General features: G+C 42.9%; 2 protein-coding genes across 2 annotated transcripts; one reads left to right on the top strand and one right to left on the bottom strand.

Moving 5' to 3' along the window:
- Positions 1–3,979: 3,979 nt before the first annotated feature.
- LOC309416724 (phosphomannomutase 2-like) lies at positions 3,980–4,914 on the top strand (the record flags this gene model as incomplete). The annotated part of the gene is given in 2 exon segments (XM_082014082.1): positions 3,980–4,281; positions 4,283–4,914. Coding segments are annotated over 2 exon segments (516 nt in total). The 3' UTR covers positions 4,497–4,914.
- A 7,276-nt stretch (positions 4,915–12,190) lies between these two features.
- GPR37 (G protein-coupled receptor 37) lies at positions 12,191–25,142 on the bottom strand. The gene is made up of 2 exons (XM_082012740.1): positions 23,967–25,142; positions 12,191–13,052 (listed from the first exon to the last, which is right to left on the bottom strand). Exons 1-2 carry the CDS (start codon positions 24,669–24,671, stop codon positions 12,234–12,236), a joined length of 1,524 nt encoding a protein of 507 aa, XP_081868866.1. The 5' UTR covers positions 24,672–25,142; the 3' UTR covers positions 12,191–12,233.
- Between the last annotated feature and the right edge of the window lie 1,748 nt (positions 25,143–26,890).

The following is a 26,890-nucleotide window of genomic DNA, read 5'->3' as shown; positions in this document are numbered from 1 at the left end:
CAAAATACTCACCCAAGTAGTTCCATTCAGCTGGAAGAATACCATCTCCTTTTCCTTTTTACTTTAGAAAAAAATTCTTAGAATCAGTGATTTAAAGGGCAGCCTCTTGGTATTTCGTCGGCACCATACCTTTGTAGCTTTGAGGTCAGAGGTAAACAGCTGTGGCAGATGAATCCAAGCAACTAGCCTGGTAGCTCATCATGGGGAAGAAATGGATTGTGGCAAGGCATCTGTAGAATTTCCCTAAGGCCACCATGATACAGTAGCTTAAAAAAGACATATAGTTTTGCAGCCTCCAAGTGATCATTTAGATTAGGTTAACAGAAAGATCGTTATTTCTAACAATGAGAACAACAAATGGCAACTAAAAAATATTGGTACTTCAGCAGAAACACACTTACTTAAATTGCATTTGGTCACCCCCAACAGAGAGGAAAGAAAAGCTTTTAGCGCTCTTAAAAGTGAGAGACGAACAGCACTGTCTAGAGCCGAGTGTTTCCGAGATGGAGGCAATGTGTGAAACACCCCTCACCAGCTCCGCCAGTGCTCTTGGTTCCCAACCTGTACCATGCCTCCTGCTGTGGGGCTGAGCAGGCTGCCAGCCCTGCTGTTCCTTTGTGCTCAGGAAGGTGATGGTTTTATGATGCAAATGAAGGTCGACTGAAAACCACTGCACCAATCTGGCTCCTGACCACCTGCACCACTTTTTCCTCCTCTGAGACCTGGGATCTCCTTGGTGGAAAAAGTGTTCATTTCTACTATGGCTGCTCTTGGTGGCACCTGCTTCTCTGCAGAGATCTCCTGTATAAATCACTATAGCCTAAGGAGATTAGAGGAGGCAAAGACAAAGAGGATTGAGTGCCTATTTTCACCAAGGCCCTAACATATCCAAAGCATAGCAACTGCAGAATTACTCAGCTTGCTCAGCCAGAAGCATTCTCTTTCTTTCCCCAAAAATAAGACTCAGTGGGTTGGGGGGCTGGACTTGGTACTAAAGTCAGTGATGCAGACTGAACAGCACAATCTAGTTTTTTGCCCTTGCTGTGGTTAATATATTCACACCGTAGAAAGACAGTATTTCTGCTTTTGTCAGAAGTGCTTTACCGTATCTGCACGCAGCATTGCCATCGGCAGGAGCTGCAAGCCCGCGCTGCCTGGGAAGGCTGCGCAGTGCAACCCCCCATTACTGCCAGGGGATGCAGCAGGGGCTTTGTCAGATGCCTCAAGGAGAACTGGTCTCGATGTAGAGATGTGGTTGCAGCCACCTAGACACTCTGCAAAGGGCTTTTGGTGCTGATCCTTCAGTACATGAAGGCTCTTTTACATCAGAACAATCTTGGAGTAATACCCCTACAGCGTACATCCATACAACTGAGATCAGCCTCTGACACGAAGACCTGGGTACCGAAACATATTATTAGCATAAATGACAGTTGAAATCTTTAAGAGAGCAGGTTATAGATTATGTAATGTTATAAAAACAGTAAATGCCCCTGATGAATTTATATTAACTTGCTTATTGACAGCCAGAGCTTTTTTGCTACTTACCAGATGTTGCCCTACAGCAAACAATCTCCTATAGCAGACTAAAGAAAAGTTACTGTTAAACTTCAACTTAAAAATAAACATTGGAAGTAGAAGAAAATTATACACAGAAAATGCATGAAGAAAAAAATCAGGACTATGTTTAGCTGATAGCTTTAAGGTCAGAAGGAATACTTTGCCTAAGTGACAATGATGTGCCATCCTGAGATCACAAGAGGCACATGCTGAATGGACAACGTGCACAACTCTTTTTTAATGCATTTGTAAGAAGATTGACTGTGTGGGAGGAGGAGGAAACACTAACAGAATTTCAGCTGAGGAAGGAACTACTGGCAATTATCTTGCATTGTCATCAAAACCGATCTGTAAATACCCAGTACTGAGCTTTTGCATCCTCAGGTTAGAAAACTGCTCAGGTTCAGAAATTGAGTGCGAAAGAGATCCAATCTTGTGTTGGTTATTCCAGTGTAGCCTGAGACAAGTCCTTTTAAATAACTAGATTTATTCGAACATGGACTATCAAAACTGTGAAAGGTTTCTTGAGGTTATAAGGTTGCTGTTTTCCTAGTGAGCATAATTAGCCCTAAAAGCAAATGGAAGTGCAGAAGCGTCCATCTTGACTGAACAATTAGATCTGCTGCTGGTATCCAAAACTGAACCAGGACTTCTGCTGGAATGAATGTAACTAGATGAAATTGTGGGGGCTCGTTATGCAAGTTAGCCTAGTTTATTGCCTTTCTGTCCTTACATTTTTATGTCACTGAATATTTAGTTCTAATGTAAAAAGCAAGAGACATTCTTGTTTCCTATGTAACATATATTAAATTCGTTAGCACATACAAAAAAGTTCAAACCTTGCCTCAAATTGATCTTTCTTCCTAATTTGAATAAAGAAGATTTCTCTAGAGGCAAACATAAATCTTACCTCGTAATGTCCTTCCTGAGCTAGTGATTGTTAGGAACGTGTCAAGATGGAATTAGTTTTGCCAGTAAGGAACCTCATCTTTTAATACTTTTAGGCTGACACTAATATTTGGTTTAGATGCCAGAATCAACAGAACAGTTTTTCTCCTCCAGCAGGGTCAAAAGCTTGACAGCCTGCCAGTGGCTTGGGAGTAGAGCAGGTCAGGTATGCTCTGATGAAACAGACCTTGGTGTTTCAAATGCTACTCTGCTGAACACAGAATATTTCATTTAAAATACCTCATATTTTAATTTTCACTGTGTTCAAGGTTAGTTCCAAGGGACGTCCATCTGTGTTTTTGACAGGTCCATCCCAAGGCAGACTTTTGCAGCTGGCTGCTGTACAGGAGCAGAGAAGACCACAGTAATGTTCATTTTACCAGCCTCCAGGTTCAGATAGCTTTTGGTTTACTGGCAGGCTGCTCTATTTTTTGGCTTTTATACTATGTTATTTTCAGTTAAGACACAAACCACATATGTGCATGGTAATGTAATGAGGTGGAAGCGCTTATTGTCTTCTTTAACTCACCTTTTACTCCCTGAACTCAAGCTCTGATTAAACAGGGGTCACTGTGAGGTGCATAGAGGACAGCACAAACAATTAAAATTCTCCAGGTGAGAAGATAAACAGAGATGAAGAAGAGAATGAAAGAAGTTGACAAAGGAAAACAAAATGAAAAGTAAGGAACAATAAGAAATTTTAAGAATTCTTAAGCAGTAATACTGTGATTGACAGTAAACTAAATATCATTATGTAATTAGGGAGTGGTACATTGAAAGCAGAAAGAGGTAGATTTTGGGTGTGTTTTCACTTGGCTGACTACCTTCTGCAGATTCAATGTAAAACCACAATTTTGCATACCTTTATGTGATTCTCAGTGTTCAAATCTTTATAGTTGCTTCTGAGTGTAGTTGCTAGGTGTGGACATATTTGCAAATTCTGATTTATGCTTCAGTGGTACTCCAGGAGGAAGAAGGTATCCAAAGCTAAGTCCTCAAACCTCAAAGAGTTAATGATTACTTTTCTTTCTTTCCTTTTATTTACCACAAATAGGTCAAGAAAAGTCCAGCCCTGCAGGCAGTGGAACCTTCAGGATCTGAATGCATACAGTGCTGCCTTGTGCAGGATGAGGACAGCCTGGAATAGGCACTGAGAAGGCACAAACTGCCCCTATTCATCTGAAACCAGGCTCTGCTAGAGTAAATACTAACATTGTTAACCCTTTCAACATCAAGTGGCGACATCAGGAAAAGCAGGCTAACCTGCATGCTCTCCATGCTCTGTGTATCAGAATGGACTTACCACTCCAACAGTACTGTGTGTTGGGGAAAAAAGTCCAGTGTTCTCTCTGGGGTTTTGGGGCTCCGTTACCAGGGCCACTGGCTCCATCCTTGGCAGCAGTGAGGAGATGTGTGTTAGAGTCAAGGATTCAGCACCCTCATTGCCTCACACCAGAAAATCACAGCAGAGATGGCCATATTTCTGCAGAAGTTGCATCAGAAGGTGAAAGTTGGAGTCACAGGTGGTTCAGTTTTTAAGAAGATTAAGGAGCAGCTTGGAGATGATGTGATTGAAAAATTTGACTGCGTTTTTCCGGAAAATAGTCTTGTAGCATACAAAGAAGGGAAATTCTTGAGCAAGCAGATCATTCAGGGTCACCTGGGTGAGGACATACTTCAAGATCTAATCAAATACTCCCTGAGTTATATTGCCATGATTAAACTGACAAAGAAAAGGAGTACTTTTATTGAGTTCCGAAATGGGATTTTAAATGTCCCCCATTGGAAGAAGCTGCAGCCAGAAAGAACGAGTTAAGTTCTATAAACTTGATAAAGAACATATAAGAGAGAAATTTGTAGCTGATTTACAAAGCGAATTTTCAGGAAAAGGCCTCACATTTTCTATAGGAGGCCAGTTAAGCTTCGATGTGTTCCCAGATGGCTGGTATAAGAGGTCCTGCTTAGGAAAAAAAAAAAAAAAAGATTAAAAAAATGATAGCGTGAAAGGAAATGGTCTCAAGTTGCACCAGGCGATGTTTAGATTAGATATTAGGAAAAATTTCTTTACCTAAAGAGTGATCAAGCACTGGAACAGGCTGCCCAGGGAAGTGGTCATCATCACCAGAGTCACCACCACTGGAGATGTTCTTTTTGAACATCTTCATTTGAACGCATGTAGACGTGGCACTTCAGGACATGGTTTAGTGGGCATCGTGGTATTGGGTTGACGGTTGGACTTGACGATCTTAAAGGTCTTTTCCAACCTTAATGATTCTATGATTCCATTTTATGATTCTATGATTCAGTGTCCAACCTGCTTTAATCCTGGGAAGCTAAAAAACAGTTACACTTAGAGAATTCTATCTCAAAAGGTATAACTCAAGCTAATCCACATCTGAGCATCTCTACCTTTCTTCTACCTCTTTTCTTCTTCTGTTGTCAAAAGCCAAAGGCAAGTCTTCGTCCATAGGAAGCAGGGATATCTTGAGGAAGAATGAATAGTTTAAGAGATTGGCTACCTGTTAAACCTTTTTAAAAACGATGCTATGCAGGCCTCTCTAAACTGGCTCCAGCATTTGACAGACTTGCCACCAAGTTGTCGTCAACTACCAGGAGGCTGGATGCCGCATCAATTGGTAACATTACCTATGAGACACCTCTGTCCTTTCAACTTGCAGATGCCCCTTCAAACGGTGCCATCCATACATAGGCATATCTTATATCATAGATAGGTCAACAACTAATAGTAACACCCAGCTTAATCATACAAGCCTTAATCTAAGCTCATGACTGATATTTGTTAAATGAAGACCTGAATGAGAAATAGTTTACTCAGAGGTCATGAGGGCATCTAATGAACTGTAAGAGGATGCTTCATAGATTAAAATAGAGAATCAGTAGACAATTGCCATATGAAATAAAGATACCTAAGCCAGCACTACCTCAGGTAGGAACCTCCTGTGTTTTGGCAAGGGGACAGTGCTGTTGCCTCTTGGCAGAGACTCATGATTTGCAGGTAGGTGAGCCAGCTGTAAGTCAGAAATTCATGGTGTAGTGCTGATACTCTGTCCAGAGATCTCATACAGATTGATGAGATTTCTTTTTAGTTCTGCTGGCTTAGAGAAAGAAAGACTGCAGCTTCCTCATTTATAAATACTTTCCACAGGGAGAAGGACTGTTCACCTTCAAGTTTTCCAGTGGATAGATAGTACAAAATGAATGAGACTTACTTACAATCTCAATTTAAAAGAACTGATCATAAGAAAAACAAAAGAGAATATTCCTTTGCTCAGGGGAGAGTTAGTAAATGGAATAAGACATCGAAAGCACTGATAAGAACAGCCAGCAGAAATTGTGTCAAAACAGAGGAAAGAAAGAATTTAGAAGAAAAAATGTGAAGTACAACTGCTGGCTAGAGTTATAGATGGGACACCTTCTTTCTTAAGCTTTTGTGTTCCCTGTACAACACTAAAAACACTAAAGGTATTTTTCTTGTAGCACACGTGTATATTAAATCAAATTGGAAGCACATCTTAGGGATGAATTTAGTTCTCTGGTATAATAACTAACAGGCTAAAATCTATTTCTTCACATAAATAATTGTATTGTCTTCAGTAAGGATTATCACATGCATATCCAGCTGCTATTAGATCATTTTATTCCAGACTATATGTATTCTGGAGTCCCATGTGACAGTTACGAAATTCAACCACAAGCTATTGTTGAATTACATGTATCTCCCATCTCTTTAAAAAGATCAGGCTGAAAAGGCCGCAATTATTACAAAAATATAGTTCTTGCTTTACATTACCATCCCAGCATTCAAAGTTTATTCAAATCTAATCTCTTCAAGATCAAGTTAGTCATGACCATGTTTCTAATGTGAGTATTTTGGCTTCTTTCTCAAAGAACAATGGCCCTAATTCACTGTGGATATAAATGAAGATACTTGATGTAAGCCAAGGACAGAATTTCTCTAACTAGACAAAAAAGTGAGTGCTTGTGGGGGTTTTTTTGCATTTTGCTTCAGAAAAAAAAAAACCCAACACACAAAAAACAACCCAAAACAAAAAAATTACCTTTGTAATCACAAAAAAAAAAAAAAGGATAAAAAATAAAAAGCCAGGAAGCAAAATGAAAGTTTTCCCTTTAGCTATAACTGATCTACTACCTTAATTAATAATGCCACCATAAACACTTTTATTAAACACTCTAAACTGAGAGTTCTGTACCTCTGACAGGCCAGATTTCTAGCAGAAGAAAAACCCCATAAACACTTTAGTCAGGATAATGTCTTCTAATTTTTGGTAGTAGGAAGATGTGATATAAAACTAAAGCTAAGATGCGCAAGGACAGAAATGTTCAACCTCATTTTTGAAATAGGCTGGGACAGCTCCAGGCATATGGATCCTGGCACTCCAGGTGACTTGACATAGGGAATGTGTCACCAGCAGGAGACACCAGCTCTCAGTGCTGTCATGGACATATTGAAAATTCCAGGGAGTCTTTGTCCCAACTTTTACTACTTGAAAACCAAAAAATGAACCTACAAAATTGTATCACAGGGAGCAGAAGTAGCCTGTATTTCAGGGGCTAAATGCAGTACATGGTTAAACAGAGCTCTCCTCCCGGTTGTTTCATGAACCTTCAGCCCTCAACATGAGTCAGTGTTTCTAGAGCAGAGATGCCAGGGTGTCCTAGAGCATCTCAGTCCGTGCGTTTTTCATTGTCTGTTATTCACTGCAAAACATACCCAGCTTTGGAAAATTTGACATCTGCTTAGCATAGGTGTTAAATGACTCTATGAAACATGCAGAAAACAGTAGTGAAAAAACAAAGTTCCTGAAGCATGAGAAAATGCATATAGGATACTGCTAAGTTTTAATGATTCACATCATCTGCTCACATTGACTTTGGCTGAGCTTTTTGGGCAAAAAGAAAGGTTGGTGAGAAGAAAAGGGGAAAAAAAAAAAAGGAAAAGAGGCATTATCAGATAAAATACCTGGTATAACTCCTCCTAATAGCATTTCTCAGTGCTATGAGGAAAATGGACCTTACTTGTCACTTATTGTATTTCCAGCCTCCAAAAGAAGAAGGATATTCTCAGGATGAAGACATAAGAATTTAGGATGTGGAAGATCTACTTCAAGATCCCAGTTTGCCTTTGTGATTTGGGGAAATCATTAGGCCTAGGTTCTTATGGAGCCGAGGTGAGCCAGCTTCCTGCAGGCAGTTCACTACACAGGTTCTTCCCTCCAGAATAAAGGTATTTATTACACAACCTCCTCCGTATGTGCTATAATCTTCCAAAGGCAGAGGGACTGCAGCTTAGAGTCTCAAAGGTGCGTATGTATGTGGGCATCTGCCCAGCGTTGTCGTGCTTAGCTTTCAGGAGTGCTGCCACACTGCCTGCAAAATATTCTTATCTGAGGAAAGACCCTCAGAAACCAACATATGGAGAAATGCTGGGCAAGAGAGAAATGCAGATGACCAAGGCATCAGACTTCCTTCTGCTTAAGCTCACCCACTGTGACTACTCTCCCATTAGTCACTTGAAACGGACAATCTGCTCAGGTAGATGGGGAGTTCCCCATCCAGGAGACAGAAAAATCGGTAACTTTCTAACACAGAAGAACCAATAAGGCCATGGGTAACGTATGTATTCCAAAACAGGCTTGATTTCCCCTTAGAAACATTCCATAGACCAAAGACTGAACAGAAGAGGTTGTTTCTACAGCACAGTCGCTTAGGTTAGCGGTGTTGGTACTGAGGCTGAAGTCTCTACTTCCATATTTAATTACCAAAAAAATTTGGAACAAGTCCAACAAGGAGAGGTAAAAACCTTTTCACCAGCATATTTCTTACCACAGTAGTTATGCCCTTCTGATGGGATCTTGAACCACCAATCAAGCCTCAGCTATAAATAAAGCAGAGCAGGACTTTGAATCTAGCTCTTCCATCCTAGAAATAACAGAAGTTAAAGTTTTGATTCATCAGAACATGCATGAACATGCATATACTGACACTACTGCGCTAAGCCTGTATCCACTGGCAGTCTGCAGCCACCAGATGCGCTCTCCATACACACAGAAGGCTGGGCCCAGCTAAGCAGTCAGACTCATTTTGAGCAGGTTGTGCCTTCAGTCTTAATTCCAACACAGTAACGAGGGGATGATGTAAGTGTTTTGTGAGTTTTGTTCATGTCACCTGGCAAAAAAGGCCCAGAAACAGATCAGTGATGTATTTGAGAACATCAACAGCATTTAGGTGCACATAGGGCAAGTTGCATGCACTTGTACTGTGCCTAAGACAGTGACTCTCAGATCCTAGGACAGGTTTTGTATGCTCTTGTTGTTTAATTTGGAGAAGCTATTCAGAGTTTCAGTAGCAACTCACGTTTCATACAATCTAGTTTGCCTCTGAATGCTAAGCTTTCCTACCTCACAATCTGATTTTCTGTTCCATCACTCTTATGTTGATCACCAAGATCTGCATGTTTCTCTATTTTACGTAAAACAATTCAATCTTTGCCATAAACATTTCCAAGTCGTCATTCATCAGTCCACTAAATGACCTCTTGTTAATAGATAAAAGTCTTACAGAACTGGATTCAAAACAGACAGAAATGGCTTCTAAGAATGTTGAAGAAAGTGAGAAAAGCAAACACCCGGCAAGTTTCAAGAGTTCAGAGCATCAATCCCAAAAGTAGGAAGAAAAGCAATGCAGTACCCCATCTTTAACAAAAGGAATCATTTATCATGACACTTAAATGCATTAACAAGCCATGCCTGCATCAGAATGGCTGTGACAATGCAAACCTGCTAATGTGGGACTAGTTTAACCAATTTAGAAACAAATTAGAATAAAGGGGTGTCTTGTATGTCTAATTGCTATGGAGGTCCAAGGCAGGGGGAAGAAATAGCTGTGAAAAATGCTCTTTCAGCAGCAGCAAAGGCAAAGTTACACTGGGTACAAAGCCCCACTGAGTACACGGCTGGAGAATGCTCCACCACACAAACAGGAGGGTTATTTCCAAACACGGCATTATTGATCTTCAAATTCTACCTTCTCCGATGACTTTTTAAATCTCTTTTTTGCTGGTATTTTTTTTTCCCCCCCAGCAGGATTAGCATGCACATATAGTGGAAATATTTCGACAGCGAAGCAAACTGCACCACTCTGGGACACAGAGCATTTAACCTGGGAGCGAGCAGCATTCCTTGGCAGAGCTTACACGTATCCGCTGCAAACTGGAAAGCTGGAAGCACCTAACGTCCACAGCAACTGGGGACTTTTCCCGCCCCAGTGCAGTCTTGCACCCAAATTAGTGAAATGTCAGCATTTAATATTTCCGAGTAAATTCTATGTTTCCTTCTTTAAAAAAAAAAAGTGTTTCCTCCCATTCCACTGTTGCTTTCTCAGGTCCTTGAGCCGCAGCTCGTGCTGGGACGAAAAGGCTGCTGAGAGAAACAATTCAGCAAACTCAACAATGAAGGAACAAAAAGGGAGGTTTTATTCCCAATTCTTTATAAATATTGGCACATAAAAAAGAAGAATAGTACAAATCAACAGGTAGCAATGGGAGTATGAACAGGCACCACAGTGAGGAGATGTTGTTTTATCTTTTCTCTTTAATACCTTTCATAGTTTATTGAATGTAATCAAGCAATGTGAAGTCAGTGAAGGGTTTATAAAGAAGGGACATTTCCCCCGTCTTCAGAAGTGATTGACCATTGTACAAAATTATTTTTAAAACTTAGGTACTTTAGCAAGTCCTAAACAGAAACATGTATTTAAATTTAGGTCTGTGCTTATAGCAGATGGCTTTGCTAGGGTCCAACGTCTGAATCAAAAATCAGAAAAAGAACTCAAGTGCATATGTATATTTGGATTCATATTCAGATTAATTAATTTCAACTGCTTTCAGTTGAAATTGTTATAGGTTAAAATGGTAAAGAAAAAAGAAATATTGCTTGCCCAAGCAGATACAAAGATTAAACACATTAAGTCCAGAATCTACAAATAAAAAATAGACTCCTTTCCAGAAGTTCTTTAACATGTTTAGAGCCAGGTTTCAGGAAGCAACACTACATCAGTTACAGTCACTGTTAATTTTAAAGGGCAAATGCATGGGATTTTACTTCTGCACATACTACTGCAATTGTATTATTTATTTAGTTAGCATTAAAATACAAGCTAATTATAACAAATTCAGTTCCTTAGCATGTGTCTACACTTCAGCCTGCTGCCCAGTGTAAATACAAGCCAGCTTTCCTGCCAAGAAGCGTCTGTCTGCTTCAGCCAAGAAGGGGGGCAAATAAGCTCTGCCGGTACAGATAGGCACTTTCCAGCCTCCAACCCGGCTTCCTTGTAACAACCTCGGATTTTACTATATCGCACGGTTGCTGGCAGTGTTTACATACCCCCATTTTAATAACTCTGTGGACAGCAAGAAGCCATCAGCAAACCACACCGTGGTTCTCAAGAACAGCTTCAGAGCTGCGAGCTGTGAGTGAATAGCAGCCTCTGTGAGAGCAGCATGATTTATAATCGGCATACAGAGCCCCCGTGATTAAAATTCATGCTACATATCCCAGAATAAATAGGAGATGCCAGGCTGATCCAAAGCCCTCTGAAATTGATGGAAATCTTTCCATTGACTGCAATGGGCTCCAGGTCAAGCCCCAAGCATCCAAGTGTGTTTATACCTTTTAAAAAAGAAGGAATTCACTCTCCACATGTTTCAGTCCCTCACATTTATTGTCAAAAAACCTCTGGCAAAAGAATGCCTTCCTCTGCAATGGAACTCTCACTGAAGCCAGTAGGAGCTATATATACAGAGACTGAGGCCAGAATCTCAATGTAAAACCAGTAACAAATTGGAAAGAAACTTGATTTTGAAACCACACAAGACAAAATTTAGTGAGAAAGCAAATCTTTCTTCATAAGAGGTACAAAGTAACTCATGTTTTTTATACCTGCGGGTTAAGAAGGAAATTTTCAATGAGGCACACTGAACCTTTGTAATACACATGAAAAAACAACACTCATGTAAATCTAATACCATTATAACCATCTTCTTTAAACACTGTAATTATAGCCTTCAAGGGTAAGTACATGAACAGTAAATTAAATATGGCCATTAAAATTATTTTATGCAATGTAAAGATTTTTTTAATCGTTAAAGGAATTTAGTACTACTTATAGGTGTCCTTGTTAAATTCAGGTTGACAATGAAGTTAAAGAATAAAACCTCATTTATTTTTATGCTACTTAATAAACTCTCTGAAGTCCAAGTCCTCTCACAATAGTTTACAGTAATTAGATTAAAACTATCTTCAAATACTTTCCACCACATCTTTCACATGAAACATCTTGTAAAACCCACAATGTCTATATAATCATTTTACAGTGATTATCAAAAAAATACTATGGAATTAAATAAGAGTGGATTGATATAGATTCTCCTCCCCAAACAATAAAATCCTAGCACCATACAATATATCATGATTTAAAACTGAGTGCTGGCTCTCCTTCTTTCTCTTTCTTTCATTTTAATAACCAAACAAATTCTTTTCCAGAGCATGACTGTTAATATGCAGATTGGTTTCCAGAGTAGTTTTCAATAATCTTTTATTTTTTCTCGCATTTTGCTTCAAGAAGCAAAGTATGAAGTAAAAAACAGAAAAAAGAAAAAGGTACAGGAAATAAAGTCCTCGGGTCCATTAACAGTGAGTCCCCACGGAGGCGAAAGTGGACATTTCGCGACGGATGGTACTGAAAGGGGAGAGCTCCAGTTCTGTGGTGTACTCGTTGTCATTGTCATCACTGGTCACCGTTGAAGACTTCTGGATGCATTCATCACAGCAGCAACAGCAACACTCCATAAAGGCCCGGCTGAAAGGTTTACAGAGACAGAAAAGGAGAACGGGGGTAACACAAGACTTAAAGAACAAAAGGAACTGGCTAATGAGATGGAGGAGGTCCATAGTCTGCCGAGAGACCCCTGTGGACATGTAGGCAGTCACAATGTTGCAAATGTTTTCAGGAATGATGCAAAACCCATATAAAATGGTCAAAGCCACCACTGTGCAGTTCATCTGACTTTCCAGCTGAATTTGTCGCTTGTTCCCCCTGGTGCAAGCCTTTTCGGCCCTTCGGATTTTCCTCGCTGTTACCAGGGAGCAGGTAATAGTGAAAAGGGTAGGCAAACAAAAATAGCAGCCAAAGTACCACCAGAGTCTTGCCCCGTCGTAAGTGAGAGCTAACACGTAGATGGTGTCAGGTAGGGCGGTGGATATCTTCACCACGCACCGCTCCCCTGGTGGGCTGCCGCTATATTCGGGGTCCTCCTTTGCCAGCTGGCGCAGCACAACCTCCGGCAGGGCCAGCAGCAGCGCGCCCACCCAGATGACGGCCAGCTTGGCGGTCGTCGAGGTGCAGTTTTCGATCATCTCGTAATACATCTGCACGTTGGTGGCGGCACGAAATCGGTCGATGCAGAGGGCACAGAGTGTGAATGTGGTGACTCCAAGAGAGGCTACCTGGGAAGGAGAAAAGGGAATGCCAGTTAACACAGGCACTGTCTGGGGGGAAAAAAAGAAAAGAGAGAAAAAAGAAAAAAAGAAAAAAAAAAAGACAGCTACACGTGTACAGTCCGTTATTCAGTGGAGAGCGAGAAAAATTCATCTCCTTCAAAAGTCCTCTGTCCCCTGTTGATGGCAATCTTCTTAGAGACGGAAGATGAAGGTAGGAACTCGCTCAGGCCAAAAAGGGAATTAAGTTTTTGTATATTGGATGAAGGCTTTTAGCATTGAGCTGTTCTCTGGAAGAGGTTTATACTCTTTCATAGTTGGACAGAGCTCAATTTGTACTCTGAAGCACCAGTCAAGACCAGCCTATTGACTGAGACAGGCAAAGGAACACCTAGTTTAGGGGTATCAGTGTAGGGGACAATTAAGCACCATGGTGCTGAGCACCATCAAAAGCATCATCACAGGCAGAACTTAGCTTCCAGTGTTTGCTGAACTACCACCCAGCACGCATCCCAAAAGAGTACTTCCTCCTGTTTTTCTGCCTACAAGTATTTGTTTCAGTTCGGTGTCACCCTCTTCTGGAGGCCCATGCAAGCACCTGTGCAACACTGAGTGGAAAAAAATTGGAGAACTAACCAACATGCAAAACTAAACCCCTTCCTTCCTCCCAGTTTTCTAAGGGGTGTTTTTCAGAAAGCTCAGTTCCGCCACAGGGGTTGGAATTTAAGTCAAAAGGGTGGAGATGAGATTCTTCCTTCAGCAGAAGTATGAATTTATGCCCACATCAGATGTTCATCAAACATGCAAGGGATCATAACATTGAAACTTTCCACATCTACAAAATTGATGATCTCTGTGGATTAGGCATCTGCTGAATGCAGTAGGGTCCGACAACTGTGTTTCTGGTCTTAGGCTTTTAAGTGAAATTTTGATGCAATGTAGACACAAAAAGTCATCCCGTACTGTGAGTTCAAAGAGACTGTGTCTGAAATCTTCAGACTTCCACAGCCAGTGCAAAACTGACCTTCACTGTAATAGTTAGGCTTTAATAATCTATCATCTTCAACATTTCACTTAGAAAAAATTCACAGGAAAAATCTAGGCTTAATTTCGTAGGAAACATCTTGTGGGAAAGTGTACTGCAGGCCAGGAGAAATGGCAGAAGTTTTGTTGTTTAATTGATTTAAAGATGGATTGGGCAGAGCTTTCAATTATATACTGTAAGGAGCAAGTACAGAGCAATGCATAAGTTCTCTAGCTATAATAACTATCATTGTATGCATGAATAGAAATCTTGTACTGTCATAAAACAGAATTTGCTATCATTTTATCCTGTTTATTATTAAATATCCTAAAAAGAAATTTGCAAGAAGACTATATACATTTTGGCCTAATCCTATTTCCAATAAATTTAAGTTCAGTTCAAATTTAAAGCAGAACTCCCATTAAACCTGTTGCATTCTAGTTTATTTATTTTCTTGGGTTTGCACGCTTGTGTTACGCTGAAAATGAGTTGATGCAAAAGAAAAGAAACTGTTAAATAATATTCCTAATAAATGTAAAGAATTCTTACTGTCATCATTAATAAACCACGTGTCTGTGCAACTAACTGAGAAATCTGCGGTAATATTAGGCAGTTCACTATAATTTTTCTTACCGAAATTGCATGTGCGATGATATATCTAAATTTCATATAGGCAGATTTAAAAAAATACCTTCTGATATTGACCATAATTTAGAAATATACCTGTTTACACATCTCTTACAGAACTTTTTACAAAAATAGATAGCACAATTATGCACAATTATATAAATGTATCATTAATTTTGGCCTTCAATATTTAATGGCCATATCAGATTGCTAAAATTGAATATCATTGAAAAATATTAGGCACTTGGGATTAGAACTGCCAGGCATTAGCTTAGTTGGGGAATTCCTTGAGGCAGCTTCCTAAAAGATGCGAGGAGTAAGAACTCTTACTAATTAACTTGCAGGAATATTTAATGATGACAATGCAGTACCGTAAACACTTTAAAAAGGCAAAGCTATTGATTTATGAAGTTAAACTGTCTGACAAGATTCAAAGAAAGCTTGTAAAATACAGTAAAAACAATTAAAGACAAATTACAGTTACAGGGAAATCTTAATGAACAATTATAAAACTAGCTAATGAAAGATAATTTCATGTATCACTGCTGAGAGTCAGATTTTTAAATTCAAGACTAGTGACTTTGTTTCCAAAACATTTAAATCTGTATGCAGTCTTCAAATTCCTTAGAGTGACAGCAAAACCTTTAGCCAGAACATCCAACATGAATAACAAAAGGATCAGGACTCAGCTCTCTATAATTATGGGAGACAGGGAAACAACTGAGACTTAAGAATGAATAGAGATTGAAATAAAAATCAGCAGAAGAGAAGAAAATCTGAGGTTTTGTACATTAACATTTTCCCTCTCAGTTCTTACGTGAGCTTCTCCCCCACCCCCACCACACAGGCTTTTTTTGCTTTAGCATTTCATTGCAAACAGGCTGTTATACAGTGGCTAAGACATTAAAACTCTGCAGCTGTTAAGGCTGGACTAATGGAAGACGACATGTCTACCATGAACAAACGTAACCTACGGGGTTCCTGTCACATTAATTGACCAACAACTTGGAGGTTTAAGACAGTGAAATAGAGCAAGAGGGAACAACTAAGAAGAGTGGAAGTCGGCTTTGAAAACTCTCCCACGGATTCGCTGATGAAACAAGCTAAACAAAGCTAGTGTTTCTTTGGAACAGGCGATGGTTTCCTATTTTCTGCAGGTCAATGGAGTTAGTGATGCCATGGAAAAGCTTGCAAAAAACAAACATTCCCAAGCAGATGAACAGGGATTCAGTCCAGCTGACTTGCTTAAAGGCACTATGGCAATTTAAGGGTCTGATTACTTACCCCACTTCATTTCCCCCACATTGCAGACTATGAGTAACAGCCAGCAAAATCAATGAGTGCTGCTCACAACCTACATGGGCAAGAACTGGGTCATGCATTGTGCATGTTCACAGTTTCACTTTAGGGGTGTTTCTTCATACCAGTCATACTAATAACTAGGGTTAAACTGAAAATGTGGAATAAACCAGAAAAGTTTCCTTTTTAATCTGTTATGTTGCTCTGAAATAACCACAGAACAAAGATAATTAATTTGACAGGGAGTAGGTAAAGGATGGTTAACAAATCCTAAAGCAGTGTGAAGCCACATGGAGCTTAATGGTGCTCTTCTTGTAACAGCTGAGTTTCTGATATACTGTTGCAGCCTTAATTTCAACAACCTGGCAGGAAATGAGGCAAAGCAAGGGCAAGTCAGGCTCAGTAGTTTTTGATCGTCACTTAGTTGTCTGATTTATTCCCATATGGTCCCTATCAAGATTATCCTCCAATCTCTAAACATTCGGGATCATACCAGTTTACATCTTTCTCTTACTAGATGATATCAGAAAAGTCCCCAAGTTTCTAGGACTTGGGGAGGTGGTGAAGTAACCCCGTCCCCACACTATCAGGGCAGAAAACTGCTGTTTAAGGGATTACCACCTACAGCATACACACACAAAAGTAGACATTGTTATAAGAGGGTCTTTTAATACTGTTGCTGCTTTAAATGTTAGTGGGCACCATGGTGCTCCTTCGAGACATTGCATAAACCTTTGGCCATTAGCTCACTAGCTGTTAGTCAACTGAGGCCACAGAGAACAACAGTAAACTCATGAAATGCTCAGCTTTAATTGCATCAGTTCTCCTCTCCATCCTTCCAACATACCCACTCCCCTTTCATGAACTCTAACAATTACCAAAATGTTCCCAGGCCTTCCCTGGCCTGTCCTACTTCTTCTCCTGGCTGCCGTTCCACAGCTCTTGGCCCTGGCCTCTAGGAGCAGAGTCTCCGTCCAACCAGGGAAGCAGTGCAGACGTAGTTGGGTATGCAATGCCAGTGGAAATAAGACTCGGAATTCTCTCTCATTAATACTTGTTTGACCAGATAAAAGTAATGAAAACAAAACCAGAAATGAGATCAGAAAAGGTGACTTGGGTGAAAAGGTCAATGAAGACCACGTTCTGTGGTTGGGTCACTCAGTCCAGTAAGATGAAGACCAAGAAGTGACATTGCTGCTATCTACAAATAAGCCTATCTTGAGACACAAAATTTACTTAAGTTGAAGGACGGTGAATGTAATAGAATGGGAATCAAGCAGCCATGAGCAACTCAAAGCTGGAAATGAGAAGGACCATTAATCATCTAAGGCATTGTGTTCTGGAGCATGCCTTCTGATGCAGAAGGGAGGGGAAACAACGTAGTCTGAGTTTATATGGAACAAGATAAAATAAAGAAGTTATAAGAAGTAACTGCTGGATTTTCTAAGACAGAATTTTATGTTGATAACACAATGTTTCTTAAACTACAAGGTACTCTTTCTTCCGTTGTTATAAGACAGGATGGGTATCCAAAACACTTGTAATTGTAATAGGAAAGCTGAACTATGGAAAAGGTTGATGACTACAAGCCAAGCCATCTCTGAGCTCTCAGTGGCACTCTGTAGACTCTTTATACCCTTTCCTGTTATACCATATAAACGATTGTTTTCCCCAGCCACTACAGTCTATCATTGTGGCTGTTCTACACCCACATCAAACTTTGCAGCTTTCAAGCATGTTAATGCAACATACTATAGTGGCTCTTGCAAACGTGTCAGTTTTGTCTAAGATAAATAAATAACGTTAGCATAGAATGCAGTATTTTTTTTTTGTGCTACTCCCCACTTACAGTACAGAGTCCAGTTAATAAGACTGGACCACTGCAAAATAAAAGGTCATCCTACTGCAAACAATTATTTAATTGTTTAAGATTATCTAGATTTATGGTTTCTGTTTTCAGTTAAAAAAAAAGAATGACAGCCATTACTACAAAAGAATAAAACCACATAAATATAATATCTCTATATTTCTTACATGAAGTTCTATTAAATATTAATGGTTTTATGCTTTAAAATAGTCTCAAACATTGACTCAAATAGTCAAAACATTATGGTGGTGTGGCAGAAGTAATTCAGTAGCTAAAGAGTATTAGGGCCAGGTTACCCCTCCAACATTAGCAATTAGCTTAAGCATACTGGATGAACATACATACCACCTTAATTATCTGAAAGACAAGATGGTAGTTCTGGAAACTACTATCATGGAGATGTCCTACACACGTGGAACAATAGGCACAATACAGTTGTTTCCTTTGTAGTACTATCAACATTCAGACCAGGGAGACATAAAAGCACATATGTTTTGTGTGTTTCTTATCCTTCTGTATATCTTAAGAGTAATAGTGTTCAGAATCACCACCACTTCCAAGAGCTGCTCTTGAATTCTGTTGTAAGCGAAAGCCAACCAGATCATCAGGGCACTGGAAATACTCATTTGTACACCACATGTTTATCCGAAGGGTTGGGAAAAAAAATAAAAATCACAAAACACAAAAGGATTTAGTTTTTGTTCATTTTCCTGTTTGCAATCTACCATGCTACCATATAAGTAAATTACATTTACTTTTTTTGTTTTACCTTTTTTTTTTTTTTTAAATAAAGAAATGAGTGCTGTTCTCCACTGAGGATCAAATTCTCATCATGCCACAAGGGACTCCTGCACTAATTCTTAATACTAAAAACATGGAACTGCTGCTAAAAATCTGCCCCTTCCTCCTTTGCAGGAAAAATCCTGTCATATGGAGAAATGACATCCCAGTGCTCAGAGTAGAGTCAATGGTTCCGGCGTAGCAGATGCTGCCTTTTTCTCTCCACACATATGTAACTTAAATATTAGTGACCCAGTTTTAAACCTAGTCTGACACGAATTCATTTCCATGCTGAAACGCCACATGCAAAGTTTAAGCCAAAAGCAAATTTTTATGGACAATTTATAAGCCCCTAAGGACAGGATTTGCAGAGGAAAGAAAGATTGACAGGACAGACAACATGGCAGTTACTATCATCATGCTGTTAATACCTAAAGAGCAGAGATATATTAACACTTCTGTTTTAAATAATTATTTATTGTGTGCTCAGTGCTGAAGATATTCTGCTCAGTAAAAGACACGTGTAGCCACTCTCAGTACTCTCAGTACGAGGCTCTGAAACTGCAAACAACTCTGAGGATCTTTGTCTACAACCCAGAGGACTTACAGGAGGTTCCAGAGCCTACCTCTGACTAGCCTCAAAGAAGAGACATGAAGAAGATGCCACACAACAAAAGACTCAGAAAAGACAAATAATACACAGCATTAACAAACTCCCATTAAAAAATTTATTTGCTTCCCTGACGTGAAACTTCAAATAAGGATCTCTTCTGACAGCCTTGGAACAGGCAGAGAACGGCCACTTTCTTTGTGCCTCTCACTTGCCTCTACCAAGCAAAAGAGAGGAAGGGGAAAAAGCCTCACCTCAAATTGCTCTGGAGGATCAGCTCCAGGGAAAGACAGTAATTTGTATTCCAGGCCAAATCAATCCTTACGCTTTCCACTAAGAACACTAATTGTGATAGCTTTCCTAAGCTGGAAGTTACCCACTAGAAACAGGAGTGATGCCACAAATCGATTGCCAAAGCACATGCAGAGACTGGGCGTCAGATTTCGGAGGCTTTCACTATCAGCCTGCTCCAGACTCAAGCCAGTCTCCTTTGCACGACGTGGTCCAAATGAGGACACCATGAACTTTGTCTTTCTCTTCTTTGTGGGAGGCCTGAGAAAGGCAGAGGGGCTCACGTTTACCAGCACTGAGTGCAGGGCTGAGTACCACCCCTGGCCTCAGCAACTTCTTGCTCGGCGCTGAACTGCACGAGACGGTAAATCAGCCTCTGCAAACCCTCGTTCTAGACCCCAGTTCTAAATCCTTACTCCACTATAAGCAGCTTGTCTCAGTCTGCCAGCATAGAAAGTGATGTTTACTTCCAGCAACCCGTCTCAAACTCATCAAGCTTCTAGGGTAACCTCCAAGAGCAGAATGCACACAACTCAAGCAAGCTTCCTTTTAGAGCCCAAAAGATAGTTTCTCGTCCTAGTTGACACAGTCCATTTGTCATCTTGAGCAAGCTGCTCTGGGCCTTAAGCAATTTACTTAACCTCTTCACTATTGGCTTCCAGCATTAAAATAAAAGCGAAAAATGCTGCTTCACAGGACTGTTATATTTAACAGCTATGAAACATTTAGAAGCACAGTAAAACTACTGATTTTGTCTACATCCACACTTCTTTCTATTAAGGCCTAGCATAAATCTGTAAGTAGCAGAACTGGAACTGTATTGTTCTGTATTCCTTTTTTTTTTTCTTAGTCTTCTTGCTGAAAAGACTGGGTGTGCTTGAACAAAAAAAAAAAAGGGTCCACATTGCCAGGGCTTGTGCAACAGGAATTAGCCAAAACCATTGTCTTTTATGTTGTCATTTTCCCCGTATCTTCTGATTCTGAGCACTACTGAGAAAAGTGTATGGAAGACACTTTAGGTAGGTAAACATTTTAGACATACATGTAAAGTGCAGGTAAACACTTTAGACACGCATGCCTAAAGGTAGACTTCTGAACCATCTGCAGAAAAGTGGCAAAATTTTAAAAACTGCTGAGCAGAGGATTAAAACTGCAAAGGAGAAGCACATCTCCACACAGAGTAGCTGCCCCAGTTGTTCTAATTCCCTCTCAGTGCATTCAAAACTGCTCCTCTGGGACAGTGCCATCATCAGGGTTAAGTGAAGTTCTTGGTGGAGATAATTTCATCCACTTCTGCTAACCATCTGTCTTTCTAGTTTTGTTCTCTAGCAGTTTTACTCTCACCACCTAAAGACCTTGTGAGAAGCACAGAAGAATTACTTTACTCGGTTTCTTCCTCAGTCATGTGCACAGCATTCCTTACACAAGCATAGCCATGACATAGTTTTAAAAGGTAGTTAGAAGTGACCAAACTGTGATACAATATATGGCTGAAATGATCGCTTTAATGTACTTGGTCAGAGCAGATCTTTATTAGGTATGAGAAAACTGCCCTTCAAATTAAATACTGTGGAGACTTTCTGCTGCTGGAAGCTCAACATTTACCTACACAAATGTGCTTCAAGACATCATAAAACATTTTCTCTAGACTGTGTACATGTGTGTTATCACTGGCAACAGATGCTTTGTTGAAATTCTGCACAATACCCATTAAACAGCACAAATAAAAATTTGCCACAAGAGGCTAAACTAAGAAAACTCAAGGTTCCTCACTGGGATCACTTGAAACCTTCAAACACAATACAAAGCATGCTTGCATTATGTTAAAATGCTGTGATCACTGTATCACTTGCTCTGGATAATCAGATATCCCCCGTTCCCTAGTTCTGAAAGTACCAGCTGGTATGACAGAGGCCTCAGCCCAATAAAGGTCATTGATGCTTGAAAGTGAGGTGTTTCTGGATCTACAACTCTGGGAGAGACACGTAGCGCTCTAAACAGCATATGAGGAGAACTGGCATGCAAAAAAGAGATGCAAAGCATGGAACAGAGAGACACTTAAAAGAACAAAATGCTGGGCTAACTTACAGAAAACACAGACAACAGTTTAAAATTCACGCATCTTCAGGAAGATGCTTCTATCTGCATTCCAAGAAGGTCTGGAACCTCTCCTGAAGATAGCCGTCTACAGTTTTCCTCTCAAGGAGCTAAGAAGAATTCATCCTTCTCCCATTGTGCGAGAAGGGGATAAGCCTGCCCAAATGAGTTACAACAAGGGAGAAGAGAGTGTTGTTCAGCTGTCAGATGAGTGCACTGTTGTGAGCAATCCTTGACAGAGCACGGAGCAGCACCTGCTCTCCGGGCAGATTTCATGACATGCTCCACATCTGCATTGCTCCTGGTGATATCAGTGTCCCTGTATAACGCCTGTGAGGTTACAACAACACTTGGAAAGTGGTGAACCATTGCTCTGACTGCCTTCTCCATCTCAGCAGGGTCAAATCCTGATTTGCAGGACAGTGTCCTTCTTGCCAAGCTTGAGGTGAGCTGCGGAGAGTCATAATCCACTAGTGGTGTTCAACATCTGCCACTCACGGCTACAGTGTACAGAGGAGGAAATCCAGCCTTTTAACTTACAGCTCCCAGGGTGATGAAGATACTTCACATACACGAGTATTATATTTAATGTCTACTGAATAAAAATATACAAATTTAGGAGCAACACAGAACCCCAATGCTATATTTTTTTAGATCTGTACCTTAGATATAAATTAATTAAATTTCCTCAGAGACAAGGAGAACATTTCACTTTTAGACCCCAGTAATAATCAAGCGTGAGACGGGCAGTATGCTGCTGGTCCATCACAACTGGATTGGTGCCAGTCCTTGAATAAAATCTTCAAATAGAAGTATCTATAGAACTTTAAAGTGAAAAAATAAGGTGTCATTAAAGTATAAAGAGGGGATAGCAGCAGATGAATGTTTTTCAGGGTTAAAATTTTGAATTTCAGCAACTGCATTTCAGCTAAACTACTTGCAGTTTGACAAACTCTTTAGTGCCCAAAGCTGCACAGTGTAAGCAACTAATTTTGAAGAACAGGGTGGCTGTGCAAATAATTTCAATTACTGATCTTTAATTGGAACCAGCATTACAAAGAATTATTCCTATTTCGTATGTGTATGCACAAAAAAAAGGTTAGGAAGCATGAAATGTCACTATAGGAAAGTCCTGAAAACACTTAAACTACACTAGCTACGTTCACTGAAATGGTTACACTTTAACTGAAACAGTACCTACTTACTTTTTTCGTTAACACAGTAGCCCCAGAAACTCAACTTGCAAATTTTAAAAGCTCCTAGTCCTGACAGTTTCTCAACGAATATGTATTTACTCCTCCATTTCTTCTTAAATGCAAATCGATTAAGTGTACTCTGAGTTTTTCAGATGTAGTGGTATACTACTGGCCTTGAATTCGTCTAGGCGTAGCACAGCTCCACCCCTTGTCCAATACCACCAGTAATAAAGTGTATCACATCCGAAAGAAGTAATGGCAATTTAGTGGCTGCACACATCAAACATCTTTCTAAACACTTTCTTAAAAAATATCGGTTGGCAGTTAATTATGTATTACTGTGTACCAACGTGCTGTTGAAACTGATATTCTGTGTACTAATAACAGGTTGGGTTTTGGTTGGGAGGAGGGGTGTTCCCCCCCCATACCTCATTCTTAGGACAAGAGAATCAACAGTTATTTCCTCAGCTTTCAGTTACAGAATAATTTTGGACATAAGGTTTTGGGAATACAGCAGAGCCTGCCAGAATTATGGCTACCACGCTACCAACAAGCCTCAGTATTCGGTTCCAGTAAATAAAGAAGGCGGACAACCTGAACGCTGCCGGCAGGACCGGCCAGCTGGCTGAGAGCTTCTTTGACAGAGCCTCTGAACAACTGCCAAGAAGCTGCGACTTAAATGGAACTGGGGTCATTGTCTTTTTTTAAGATAAGCTACATAAATGTGAGATTTGAACACTGAAGTGCAAATTAAGAGCACATACATCTCATCGATGGTCCTTTTTACAGTCACTTTCTTACAACCTGTCCCCAGTCACCCCCTCCAACCGCTTCCATCACTCCTCCAACCTCACTTCACTTTAGGAAAACAAAAACCAGAAAACACTCGAACTCTCGTTCTGAGAGGACCCTTCGCCTCTCAGGACCACAAGGAGCGAGGAAAGTTTGGCAGAACTCGCGCGAGTGGAAGGACAAGCCCTCAGCCTGAGGCTACCGAAATCCCCGATGCTGCTAGTCCCGATACGGCCACCAGCTCCTCCCGTCACTGCCGGGCCGGGGCCCCGCTCTGCCTCAGGGGCGCCCGGGTGCCTCACACAGCGCCGGCCCGCGCATCCCTACCCACAGCCATTACCTCGATGTACGGGACGATTTTGCAGGAGAAGTCTTCTAGGAGCCACTTCTTGGTGAGCTCCTGGAAAATGACCAGCGGCAGGCAGAAGAAGACAATGAGGAAGTCCCAGAAGGCCAGGTTGGCCAGCAGGGAGTTGGAGATGCTCCGCATGTAGTAGTTGTGGCAGACGATGCACATCACTGCCATGTTGCCCATGATGCCGATGCCGAAGATCACCACGGAGAGGCACATGACGGCGTAGGCGCCGTACGACTCCTCGGTCAGCGGGTAGAAGGGGTTGCGGAGGCGGGCGCGGCGCCCCGTGGCGTTGCCGCGGCCCCCGGCGCTGCCCTCCCCGCCGGCCGAGCCGTTCAGGGGCAGCCAGCGGGGGCCGCCCGCCGAGCCCCGTCCCGCCGCCGCGCCGGCTCCGCTCTCGCTGCTCCGCGGCCGCCGCCGCCCAGCCGCGGCCGCCCCGCGGGGCGCGCAGCTGCCGCCCAGCCCCGCCGCTCCGCCGGGCACGGCGTCAGCCCCGCCGGGGAGGGCTCCGCGCCCGGGGAGCACTGCGGCCGCTCGCCGGCCCAGGGCGAGGGGCGTCGATGCTGCCGGCGAGCGGGCGCGCTGCGGGGGCGCCGGCAGCCCGGCGGCCGCGGCGGGGGCCAGGGCGCAGGCAGCCCAGGCGCCCAGCACCTGGCAGAGCAGGGCGAGGGGGACGCGGAGGGGCTGCATGGCCGGGAGGCGGCGGGGCTCACCCGCTCCCCTTCAGAGACGGCGGCCGCCCCGCTCGACGGGGCTGGGAGCGAGAGACATGCCCGCCCGGATGCCGGGGACAGCCCACCTCGCCGGGCCAGGAGCAGCCGCGGCGCCGCTGCCGCCGGAGCGCGGCTCCCGCTGCCGCCGGTGTCCGCCGCGGGAAGCGGCCGGCGCGGCGAGCGGAGCAGAGGGGAAGGCTGTTCTTGCCGCCTCCCGGGGCCGACCCGGAAAGTTGTGTCGCTGTCTCCGACGCGCCGAGTTAATGTAGCAAGTGCAGCGCCGGGAGGACCCCCCTCCGGCGCTCCGCCCTTTCCCGGGACCGCTGCCTCCTCGCCAGCAGCCGCACCGGCCTCGTGCTGCCTGTTTACGTCCTCCCGCCGCTGCGGGCCGTCGGTAGCTTTATTGGGGAGGAAAGGTCCCTTGTGGAAAACACTTCCCCTCTCCAGATAACCGCAAGCACTAATTCCGCCTCCCCAGCAACCTCGGAGGAAACAGGTTGCTGCGCGCAGCTTAGGGTGTTTAAGAGCTTGCTTTGCAAAACTCTTCCCGGGAATTAATCACCGCGCCGCCTGAGCGCTCGCACCGCGGCGGAGGGGCGGCAGGGAACGGCGGGGACGGCAAAGTTGCCGGCGGCGCCGGACGGGCGCAGCCCCTAGGACCGACCCCGCGGGGCTGCTCCTGCCTCCCTGAGCCGCGCGGGCCGGCAGGGGCCGGGCGGGGAGCAGCGCGGCGGTCTGCGGCGGCCCCGCTCCTGCTCCGGCCCCGCTCCTGCGGCGGCCCCGGTCGGCGCGGCGCGGCTCGCTCCGCCGCGGCTCCCGGGGCCGCGCCGGGGAGGCGGGCGGGCAGCGCGGCGGCCCGCAGTGCGCAAGCGCCGCCCGGCGGCGCTGCGGGCCCGTCCGCCGCCCGTCCGGCCGAGGCGCCGCCCGCCGGGGAAGCCGGAGGGTGCGGAGCCGGGCCGGGCCGGCCCTGTGCCCTGCCCGCCGACCTCGGGCGTCCCCGCAGCTCCTCCGGGGTCGGCTGCCTTGCCCCGGGAGCCCGGGGGAGCCAGAGGGGAGCGAAGCGCCTTGCTGCGGTGCGGGGAATCTCGCACCCCGGCACGAATCCCGGGCGATGGGAACAGAGGGTGAGAGGTGGTGAGGGAAGCTGTCGGCGTCTGCGTGGGAGATGGAGAGAGGTTTTACGAGCCCGTGAGGGCACCTTGCTGGGGCGGGAGGAGAAGGAAAGGGGTTAGCGTATGAGAGCCCGACGTGCCGTGCGAGGGTGCGACTGAAGGAGATGGTCCTCAAAACATCACCCCCGCAACTGAACAGCATCACAAGCCTCTCCAGATATTTTCAGTGCCTGGAGAGGCAGGTCAACATTTCTTTCCCGTCTTGAACACTTGTGTGTAGTTTTGTATCTTAGCTTTGCACAGTCGGATAAACTTCACAGCTCATTCTCCTTGTTTCTCAGATTTTTAATAAATTCAGGTGACTTCTTAGCTTTACCAAAGATTGGTATGATAAATATTTCACTGTAAGTAACCTTAAGGATCCTCTGTCACCCTTGTTTCCATTTTAAGTGTTTTAGTGTAGCTTATTCCCAGCAGTTTTCAAAGTTTTAAACTTTTCCTATAAAGCAGTTTGAGAAGCATTCTTCCACGCTCCCCCCAACTTAACCCATTTGAAGTAAAGATCAGAAATTTAGTCAAAAGCTACCATAGCTACCCGTTTTAGGGACTGAAATCAGGACTGTGGATCTAAGAGACCTGTAAACTCTTTTCTTGTGGGCCAGTTTTTAAAGTCTTGAGATCCCAAGTATGTGGGATGTGCTTGCAGGCTGAGGCTCAGGGTTTTTTTGTATTAATGATCAACAAAGAAAAGCACATAAATCTACAGTAATAGAAAATATATACTGCGTCCATGCCAAAAAAAAAAAAAAAATCTATCAGGTGCAATAACAGAGACAAGATTACTAGCACTTTTTTTTGGTGTGGTTGAATCAAGCTGTAGTGTCGAAAGGATCCTTGTGTATGAATTGCTAATTATTGTTTATATGTAAAACCACAGCTGCACAAATTCACTAGCTGGTGGAAAGTTGGGCTTTACATGAAGGTACTCGCTAGGCTGACCTTGCCATCAACAGAGAGAGAAAAGTGCCTTCCTGAGGTCATTTATCTGATATTAACTTGTGTGGTATGAATTGCTGTCTGGAGG

The sequence above is a fragment of the Phaethon aethereus genome (genome assembly GCF_964289735.1).
Source record: "Phaethon aethereus genome assembly, chromosome: 1".
In the NCBI taxonomy this organism is placed as follows: Eukaryota; Metazoa; Chordata; class Aves; order Phaethontiformes; family Phaethontidae; genus Phaethon; species Phaethon aethereus.
This window is presented reverse-complemented; position numbering and strand designations above follow the sequence as displayed.